A 10,574-nucleotide genomic window follows, 5' to 3' on the forward strand; every position below is an offset into this window, starting at 1 on the left:
TACACAGATAGGGTGCGAGAAAATTCATGTGCGTACTGCAAGCTATGGTAAGTGACCACTGTAAATTTCAATTTTTACAAACTGAGTGAATTGCCGCTCAGACACAGGTCATGAAGATACTCACTGGGAGCAATAAAGGTGAATGGAATGATACGATAAGATCAGAACTGAAATGACTGGAATGACTTCCACGTCTAATTCAGGCAGACTTCTCTAACAATGGATGTATGCTCAGTGTCCTATGTGCTGGTTTCATTTTTTGAGCTGGCTACATACTGTCTTAAAAGAAAATGATAAAAAGCTAACTTTTCTATACATAGTTCTAGTTTTCTACTGTCAGAGATGCGGATGACCCTGCATTTGCTGAATCCTTACTGTCTGAAGTAACTTGCTGTTGATCACAGACTGGAATATTAACCTTAAGGGTGATTCGGGCTAACACAGGAGGTAACAGGACGCTAATGCCAAGGTAGTACAATATTGGTTGTGAAGTTTAGATTGATAAATAAACTTACTTGGCTTGACTCTTAGAAGTGCTCAGTATTAGCACCTTAGGAGTTTCAGGAGGTGGGGTGGAGAGAGGTGAACATCTCTGTAAAACCAAGGTGAAGTAATACGAGATTCCAAACTGTGACTCCATGAAACCAATCTACACATGTATCTCAAGCATTTAATCTATGTTTCTGTATGTACCTTTTTTTGTACATTGTGTGAACATATGTGTCTATTTATATACACACAGGCATATTTAATACATATGTGTATTTAGAATAAGATATAGATCATCAGAAGCATAACAAAGGCAATAGCAGGTGCAAAGGGGAGGAGGTGAGAGAATACAAGAGAGAGAAGGATGTTTTGAACATCCAAATGAACATGTGTGTACCAAAGTACTGACCTGCACAGTCTCACTTGGCCTGGAAATTATACTGGGAAATTACAGGAACAGATTTAGGGAGAGAGAAGTACCTTTTTTTTTTTTTTTTTTAATTGACTGGTAAAACTGAAAAAAGTCCTTCAGGCATTCAGGTCCTTATCCAGAAATGACATCAAATTTGTGCAACTTTTGACACGTGACATAATTTTTAATAAAGTCAATGTCCTGTATGTATTTTTTAGTGTTTTCCAGTGGGTGAAATAAGGGGGTTTTGGAATGACCGTGTGTTTTCCTGGGCTTTGATCAACCTCGTTCAGGGTCTGGCTTGCTGCTATGATCACATTATTTGGGCAGGATCTGCTTTTGAATGGAAAGGTTTTGTTTGTGTGAAGCTGAGTGGCTCTGTGGGTGTGTAGGCTGGAGACATTTCTGTACCCAGAGAACTCTGGAAATCTGCTGTCTTACAAAGGAAAGGGCAAATATAAGGGGGAAAAAAAAGCCCTACAATAATTTGTGTAGGTAAACTAGTTAAATGATTTGAAACAAGTTCAGGTTTTAATTTTGAAACACACGGATTCTCCTTTCACAAATATTTTATCAAAAGCAGCAATAAAGACTAGTGAATTACTTAGGAAGTCAAATTTTGGCTGTAGGAAATAAAGGTCCGCCTTGCCCAAGGCAAATTAACTATGACCTGCCCCTTCAGACTTTGCCCTGCTCTAGGGACAAGCGCAAAGAGCATTTATTCTTTGGAATTTTAAAATGAGTCGAGTAGCGTCTGGGACATGTAAGTGGGTATTCTCCGAGTCTAAATCCTTTCTTACTATTGTCTGTGCAAGGGATATCCAAACGTCACAGTTGTTTGGGAAACCCCATTTTGCTGGGCATTTCACAAAACGTGGTCAAACATAACGGGTAAAATTCAGGTCGTGGTGATGTCAGTTGAAAACTCCCCTTGATATCTGTGAGAACAGTTTGCGCTCAAAATGCTTCCAGGGCTGTGATTTCCAATTTAAAAAAAAAAAAAAAAAAAGAAGTGGTAAAAGGAAGGGTCTTGGGTGCCGTTGAACATAGTTCCTGTTTTGTGCAAGAACCACAGAATAAAGTTTCACTTGTTAGAGCTGGAAAACAACTCGGGTTCCACTAGATGGAGAAACTTTCATGGACCGTTTCTGGGAATGCGAGGAGCATGTTTTTCACAGCCTGTGCAGTGTTTGTCCAATACAGTTTTGAATATCTCGTCACACTTTCTATTCCGTGTGTGACCCGACGGTATTTTTTAGGCAGCGAGAGAATGCAGAATACTTTTCTATGGAGAGGGTTTTAAGTGCCTGGGAACTTCATGCTGGTTTTAGCTTGGCTGGTAAAGCCAAGATTTGGTATTTTGAAATGAAAGTAGTCGCTGCTGTTGAATTTTGTCTACTAGACTGGGAATGTTGTGTTTTGAGACAACATCGGAGTAATTTATTGGGGACTTTCCTAGACGGTTATGTGATACTTCGAAATACACCCACAGCGAGGCTTGTATTTGTGGAAATCTGCCTGATAAGCCACCAGGTTCTCAAGCCTTAACTTTTTGCTAAGATGCAGAAATGATTGGGCTCCATACCTACCAAAACCGTTTTCCGTTCCCAAAACAAGTGCTAAAGGTTGTCTGCTGCTTATGTGAATGCACGGGCCATCACGGTTGGTTCATGTTCCAGCCCGTGCTGTCTAATGCCTGTCGGTGCCTTTGTGAACATGTGATGGAGAAAAGGTCTCATCATTTTTCTCTGAAACGGAAGAACAAGCAAGCAAAACATATTGCAAGGTACCAGGCAAATGGCAACATTTGGCTCCTGTTTGTGTGCATATATATATATACACACATGTATGCATATGTATATATACGGAGAGTGAGTGAGAATATTTATGTATTGGTTTGTTGAATTTAACTGGAGCTAAGAATTTGTTGAAGAAAATTAAAAGTCTGTATTCAAAGACTCCCATCTCTCAGACACGTGTGTCTTTGGAGTACACATGCACTTGCAAAAGCACCCAAATTTGAATAGGCTCTGAAAAATCTACAGCTGCCGTGTTGCAGGGGAGCTGCCTCTGTCCGAGGATAAGTAAGTGCATGGTATTAATTTGAACTAAGAGGAGGTTTTGATACGACTGCAATTAATTTCTTGTGTGTGTTCTTCCACAAGGAAAACCTAAATGAGATTAGCTTCCTTTAAGTGGGTAGCCATGCTACTAAGTAGTTTATATAAATGAGTATAAATACTATGTTATTAGGAGAGTCACGTGAACACACAAGCACTATATGTGTTTATATATATGCACACATATGCATATTTTACTACATATATGTATATATATACATGCTCATTTAAAACATGCCGGGTTTGGTTTGATTTTTGGTAGGACTACATTCCTCCTGTTTGCGTGTATAAAGGGATGCATTCACCATAGAAAGTCCACTTGTAATTGAAAGGGGTACGTGCTACCAATAGTTTTCAGTCCAAATAGAAGACAAGAAACTGATGTTGGGCGTGGATGAACGGTACCACCTGATGGATGGCTGTGACTGATGAGAAGCTCAGCAAACGGGGGGGTCAGCTGCTGTCATTTGATTTTTTTTTTTTTTTTTGCAAAGGAGAGTTTTAGAGGAAAGGAGAAGTTAGCTGGGCTCGCGCGTGTTTGTAGGGGACTATTCCCAAACCTGAATGGTAGCAGCGGAGAAAGCAGGAATATGCATACTTTAAAAGTGCGTGAAAAATTCCAGGATCGTGGCTGAACTGAAAGCAGAATTTGGCTTTTTGACCAGAGATAAGTAGAGACCATAAATGCAAGATTAGCAAAGGAGAGGACTGGAGGGAGTTTGGGGAGGTGGAACCGAGTTGGAACAAAGGGTTTAGAGAAAAGGAGCAAAAGCAGAAGATAGACTGCAGAGGCCAGAAAGAAAAGACCCGATGGGAGGAGGGAGGCGGGAGGTCACGTTGCGCTTCATTCAGTTTTGAAAGCATTCACAGAGATTCTGTGCGGAAAATGCAAATACGCGATATTGTGGCTAATCTTGTACTGAAACTCCACGCTCTTTTTCGGGGGAATCCTTCTATTTGATTTGGTCGGTTTTACGTGAGATGGTAGGTGTACGCGAGAGAGAAAGCAGCGTAATCCCAAGCAACCTGGCAGTGAATAACAGAATGGTAGGGGTTGGAAGGGACCTTCGGAGATCATCTAGTCCAACCCGCCTGACAGAGCAGGGTCACCTAGCGAATCAAACCCTGGAGTCACCACAGTACGTGAGAAAGCAGATGTTCCTGGTTTTCAAAGCGCGGTTAGTGCTGCCAACCTGACTCTTCTTCTGGCACCCCATCCCAGCTGCGGAGAGACCTGCTCCAGAAAGGACACGGGTCCCACCGCTCTTCCCACGCCAGGTTTATTTATAAATCCCCGTGCCATGAGAGCACACCACCTTCCTGGGGAAACAAGTGTCCTGCGTAAAGGGGGTGGATGGAGAGCTCGTGCTTGGCCCCCGCCGCTTCTGAGCGTTGGCTTTGCTTGTGGGGGGAAGGGGCACACGTGCACCTCTGAGAAGAAAACAGCTGCCCACATCACTTGGCCCGAACAATCACACCGGGGATTGTTACTTGGCAGCGAGAAGCTTTTATTTTAAGTAGATATGTGCGTTTTTACATGGCAATATTTTACTGGCTTACAAAGATGGATGTCGCGACGTGCAATAGCCTCAATTCAGGACAATTTAAAGCACAGACTGAAGAGGTGTGTTGTACGGCGCAGGGAGTTTACCAACAGGCGATGTCTAACTGCAGCCAGGAGCTGTTGCGCCCCAGCGCTCCCCTGGAAATTTATGCTTTTAGCTGAAAGCATCAAGTTTGGAACCACAGCTAAGGGAAAAAGGCAGCGCTGTTTGAGCTCCGTGTGCTTATTTGCCATCAAGATACGGCTTGTCAGAGATGCAGATCGTCTGCAGAGCTCCTGTCTACTTTCTGCACTCCATTCCACTGCAGTGAGCTAATCACCCTCCTGCAGAAGTTCAGGAGAAACCTGAAAACGCACTGTGTTAGCGGGGTTTGGCTCACAAGGGTCACCGCACGAGTTCGCCAAGGAAGTCTCAGTTGGCACCACGCAGGTGTGTGATCTGTACGTGGGAATGGCACTAGCGTGTGACCGCAGAAAGTGTCCTCGCCGCCCTTAGATAAAAATGCAGTTTTCCCTTCTTAGAAGACAGTATGGCAATAGGCTGCGGTCTAAGGGTGAAGTAAGAAACACCGGCGTGCTGTGCAGGAATAACTCTCTACCTGGAACGCCGTCAGGGATCCATCCCGTGGCGCTGGCGTGTGCTCGCCGTAGGCATCACAGCCACCCTCCTCATCAAACGCACCGTGCTCCTATGTGGCAGGAGACGCGTGGGGGGGGAGCACCGGCTGCATCGAGTATATTTTTTTTAGATTCGTGGGCGTATTTTTAACCCCGAGTAAAGGTTTCAACTCCCTCTTTCGGCAGGAACCGGCGTTGCCCTTGTCCTCTTTGCAGAGCCGCGCCGCGGAGGCTGCACCGAGCCCCTCGTTTGTGTTTCTGGGGGCTATGTATATACTCTGCCTTTTCCTCAGGAGGCTTCGTCACAGATTTGCCTCTGCCATAGGCTCCAGCCTGGCAAAGCATCTCTGCGCCTTGGTCTTGAGAAGAAGGGTTGGCCACCGCTGCAGACCTGTGCTCCGGTGTTCGTGTGGGGGTTCGCTGAGACCCATGGCTACATAACTCTGCTCTCCTGGCAGCTCCCGCCACAGTCCTATGGGAATGTGGGTTACAAAGATGACAGAGCCAAGCTCTCCTCAGCAGGAGTGGGTGATGTTAGCGGTGACAGCCACCAGCTGAGGATGGGGAGGTTCACACTGGACAGTGGGGAAGATGTTGTCATCCGGAGGGCGATGCAGCACGGGAACCGTCACCTCGGCAGGGGGAAGCCTCCTTGCCTGGAGTTCCCAAGCCTCGGCTAGACGAAGCCGTGGCCAGCCTGACATCGTGCCAGCCGTGGTCCTGCTTTGAGCAGGCTGTCAGACGAGGTGATGCCGAGAGGTCCCTGCCAGCCAGCACTTCTTCGGTAAATTAAGAGTGCACCAGAACCGTACAGCAGCTGCCAGCCAAGCCAGGCTCCTTTAGAGTGACCATTGATAAATCCTCATATTATTGCATAGCAGCTCTTCCTTCTCCATTGTAACATGGTTTTTAGGACACAGGCTCCCTTCAGGCCAGCACTGAGGTTAGACCTGCTTTGAGGAGGGCTCAGATGACCTCCTGGAAGGACCTACTGGACGGAGTCCCTTTCCCACCTGAATTATTTTAGGCATCCCTCTTAGTCAGCCTTCAGGATGCTACAGTCACCGTACCATAAGTAAAACCATCGTCATGCAAAAGCTCGTTCATGTGCATTTAAACAATAAAGGGCTTCATGTGACACTATTATTAACTTTCTAGCCATAAGAAAGGTTATTACCTTAAGGAATGAATTTGTAATAATCACAGGTGGCCGTTCATGAAACTTCAGCTTTACTTTTCAGCAAAATAAAGCTGCTTTTTTCTACCCTTCATGTCTCTGTGCGTGTCTCTGTCCCTTCCAACCTCCAACACAAGACCAGCCGCCCCAGGAACCGTGAAATCCCACATGTGGGGTTTTTTATCGTAGCCCAGCAACTTTGGAAAAAGAGCCAAGGAGGTCCTTGCTCCTGCCAATTTCTCCTCGTTGCACGGGCTCAAAAGTGAATGGGAACCCGACGTCTGGGAGCTCCTCCTCTCGCTCTGGCCATCGTCATGTGTAACTTGCCCTGAGCAAGGCTCCCGGATTTGTCAGGGCGCTGGATTCTTGCAAAGGTCAGTCAAGGTCACGTCAGGCCACCCTCAGTCCTTGTCCCCTTTCCTCTGCTCCCTTCAAGTTAAGGAGGGGTGGGAAGGTTTCGCCCTCAGGGCGGGTTTGCAGCCTTGCAGCCGAGCTGGGAGCCAGGCCAGCCCCGGCATCCCCTTCCTGGTGGCAGCTGCCGGGGCGACCGCAGCCTGAAGGGTACCCTGGGGAAGGAAGGAGCAGCCGCCCGAGTGGCGGACGCGGGCAGCGGTGCTCACGGGAGCTCTGCAAATTCATCCCCTCGCCCCTCTCCCTTGGAGAAGGGCTTTTCCCGCAGCTCCTGCGCTTACCGCACACGCCGTGCAGCGCCCCGGGGCAGGATCGGGATGCTGGGCAGGGGGAAGAGCGGAGCGGATGTTTGCCGGTGTGAGGAAGGAGCTGTAGGCAACTTTCTGCATGGAAGTAGCATCCCGGCCTGTTCCTGAAATTCCCTGAGTCCATGTGCTCCGTGCTGGCCGCCCCAAGCCCCACAGGGATGCTGCCCTAGCGCTCCGGGGCCAGTGCAGGGGACAGGGATGGGGAGGCAGGGATAGCCATGGTGGCTACCAGCAGTCGCCAGCCCCTCAGGGGATGTGGGACAGGCGTGGGAGGCCGGCGTGGCGTGGTGATGGGAAACCCCCAGCAGTGTTTGTCAGCCAGAGTGGTTGCACAAGCTGCTTTCCTCTGGATTTGGGATGAAAATGTGCCCCTCCGTGCTCCAGGATGGTGGGTCCAGCAGCGCGGAGCTCAGAGCCAGGCGTGTGGAGCCAGGCAGGGCTGTGTCCCGGTGGGGTTGGCTTTGCAAGAGCCCCCGGCTCCAGGCAGGGGAGCGATGGATCCTGTGGGAGGTGCTGGTCCTGCTCTGCAGTCGGGCTCCGGCTCCTGCCACCGGGGGTGGTCCATAAGCTGCAGGCCAGAGCGAAAGGGAGGGGGTTGCGCCACTAGACGGAGACAGATCCGGGCGGCTGGCTGTTGCTGTTGCTCTCAGAGGGTGTCTTGGCAGTGGAGGAGGTGGCCATGGAGCCGCTGTTCCTGAAGATGCGGAGCAGCCTCCGCTTGTAGCCCCTGAAGGCAAAGAAGTAGATGATGGGGTCGATGCAGCAGTTGAGGTTCATGAATGCCACAGTGACTTGCAGGGACATCTTGAAGGCTTGCTGCTCGCGGCAGGACGGCTGGTAGAGGATCTTCCTGACCATGAACTGGACGATGTTGAGGTGGTAGGGGCTGAAGCAGAGAAGGACGGCCAGCAGCACCACCAGGATGACAGTGAAGGCCCGGCGGTGGTGCCCGTTCTTCACCGTCAGGGGGTTCTCTTTGGCCGTCTGGCAGAGCTTGAGGTTGATCCTCACGTAACACACCAAGATGATGCCCACGGGCAGGAAGAAGCCGAGCACGCAGGCCCCCAGGAGCAGGTAGGGCAGCTTGGGAACCTCCTCGAAGTTGAAGTACTCCATGCAGGTCAGCTTGTCCCCCATCCTCCGCGTCATGGGCCGCAGAAGCAGCGGCGCCGTCTGCAGGAACACCAAGGACCAGATGAGGACACAGACGCCCCTGGCACGGCTCATCTTCCGGATCCTGCCGGGGTGCCTGGTGCGCACCACGGCGATGTAGCGGTCCACGCTCACACAGGTCATGAAGTAGATGCCCACGTAGGTGTTCATGTAGAAAATGAAGGCTGTGGCCCGGCAGAACCAGTCCCCGAAGGGCCAGTCAAACTCCAGGATGTAGTAGGCGATCCTGCCGGGCAGTGCCAGGGTGAAGAGGGCATCGGAGAGGGCCAGGTTCACCAGGTAGAGGTCGGTGGAGTTGAGCTTCTTCTTCCTGCGCTGGAAGGTGATGCAGAGGGCCAGGATGTTCCCGCAGGCGCCGAACACCAGCAGGGCGGTGTAGAAGAGGGAGAAGGTGACTTTGGCGGAGAAGTGGTGGTTGTGCACGTTGCAGCTGCTCTGGTTGCTGGAGGTGAGGTTGGCGGGCGGGAACGCGGCAGCCTCCGCAACAGCCATTTCCACGGTGCCTCGCCGAGCTCTTGCCCTCTCCCTTGGAATAAGAACAGACGTGAAACTTGCAGCTTATCGATAACGGGAGCGGCACCCGCCGGGCCTGTGAAAGGCCTGTCCCCAGCTCCCTGCCACCCCCCCCACCCTTGGCAGCACCCAGCTCGAGTCATTTGGAAAAACGCATCTCTTGTGATTTCGGTGCGAGAGTCTCAACAAAGGCTGTGACTCATTGTCGTCTTCTTGTCACCAACTCCTCTTATTTTTGTGGGTTTTTTTGCAAGTCCAATCAATACCAGAAAGGAACGGGTGGGGGGGGGGGGGGAGGGCGGGGGGTGCTGGGAAGGGGGGAATCAACTGTCGCACAAACAAGGTCCCAAACTCATCTGGTGGCAGCGATGTCATTTATTCCTCACCGCGGGGAAGTGGGGGGGAATGGGGAGCTTCATTGAGAAAATGCCCAGAAAGTGGTGGGGCTGGGCGGGGGGGGGCCGGGGGGGCTGGGCGGGGGGCCGGCGAACAGAGGTGACCAGAAGCACCTCCGCACCCCTCGGGCCGGGGCCAGAGCAGAAACCAAACCGAAGGAATCCGAAGAGAGTAAAAAATCCCAGCCTTCCCCGCAAAAAATCCCGTGCCCCACGCCCGCCTGAAGCGGGGGGCGAACACCCCCCACCCCTCCCCGGCACCGAACTCCGGCGCCCCGCACGCCCTCCCGCCGCTCCCCCTGCTCCTGGACCCGGGTTCGAGCCCCCCCTCCTCCGCGCCGGGCCGGGGGGGACAGCGCCGTGCCCTCCGCCCCCGGGGGCTGCAGCAGCTCCCGGGGCGCCCGTTCCCCCCTGTCCCGTCCCGTCCCGCCGCGCCCCCCGGCCCCGCCGCTCACCGCTCCGCACGCTGCCGCCCCCGGGGCCGCCTCCCGCCGCCGGGCTCCGCTCGGGACGGGACGGGACGCGACGGTGCGTCCCGGCTGCACCGCGCCGCCCGCCCCCCCGCCGACAGCGGTGGACCCCCCTGAGGGGCTGAGATGCTCACACGAACACGCGCGAAAGAGAAATCAGGGGCTCCAACCTGGGAGCGGCGGTGCCGCCTCCTCCTCCTCCTCCTCCTCCTCCTCCTCCTCCTCCTCCCGCCCGATGCTGGGGACGCGGGGGGGGGGGGGCGGGCGCGGAGCCTCCCCGTGCCCGCACCCGGCGCTGGGGCTGCCCGTCCGTCTGAGCGCCTCAGGGGAATCGCTCACGTTATAAAAGCACCGTGAGGTCTGGGGTTAGTTTTTCTTTTTTTTTTTTTTTTTTTTCTTTCTCTTAGGCTTAGTAAAAATACGTGTTCTTTCTGTGGGTTTTTTTTTTTTTGGTTGGGTTTTTTTTTTTTCTTTTTTTTTTTTTTTTTTTTCTCGGTGTGTGAGAGGCATTTGGCTGCAGCGCGGGGGGTTATTCTCAGTAGCGGCTGGGCTGGGGAAGATAAATGACTGTACCTGCGCGGCAATCGCTCCCGACATCTGAGCCGACTTTGGGTTTTACTCCGAAAATTTCTGCAAGGATGCAAAATGCAACTGAACAATGAAAAAAAAAAAAAAACAAAACCAACAAAAAAAGCCTCAGCTCTGGTTCACGTGCGGTCCGGAGGGTTCATCCCTGGGCACGACGTACATATGGCCACTGGCAGCACGATGGGAACGTGGCATCTTTTTGGATACAGTTGGGACTAATCCCCCTGTGGAGCTTATTGTGCCCGTGGCCAGCGCAAGCCACACTATGCCCGGCTCCCCAAGCTGCGGTGAAGCCCAGATTTGCCTTTCGCACGCACACGGGGAGACCACCAGGCA

At 51.7% G+C, this 10,574-nt stretch overlaps 1 protein-coding gene across 1 annotated transcript; it reads right to left on the reverse strand.

The window, feature by feature from the left end:
- Window positions 1–7,617: 7,617 nt before the first annotated feature.
- On the reverse strand, window positions 7,618–9,780 carry LOC134520473 (G-protein coupled receptor 183-like). The gene is made up of 2 exons (XM_063345913.1): window positions 9,636–9,780; window positions 7,618–8,798 (listed from the first exon to the last, which is right to left on the reverse strand). Exon 2 carries the CDS (start codon window positions 8,762–8,764, stop codon window positions 7,703–7,705), a length of 1,062 nt encoding a protein of 353 aa, XP_063201983.1. The 5' UTR covers window positions 8,765–8,798; window positions 9,636–9,780; the 3' UTR covers window positions 7,618–7,702.
- Between the last annotated feature and the right edge of the window lie 794 nt (window positions 9,781–10,574).

Source organism: Chroicocephalus ridibundus, chromosome 1 (assembly GCF_963924245.1).
Source record: "Chroicocephalus ridibundus chromosome 1, bChrRid1.1, whole genome shotgun sequence".
NCBI classification, from domain to species: domain Eukaryota; kingdom Metazoa; phylum Chordata; class Aves; order Charadriiformes; family Laridae; genus Chroicocephalus; species Chroicocephalus ridibundus.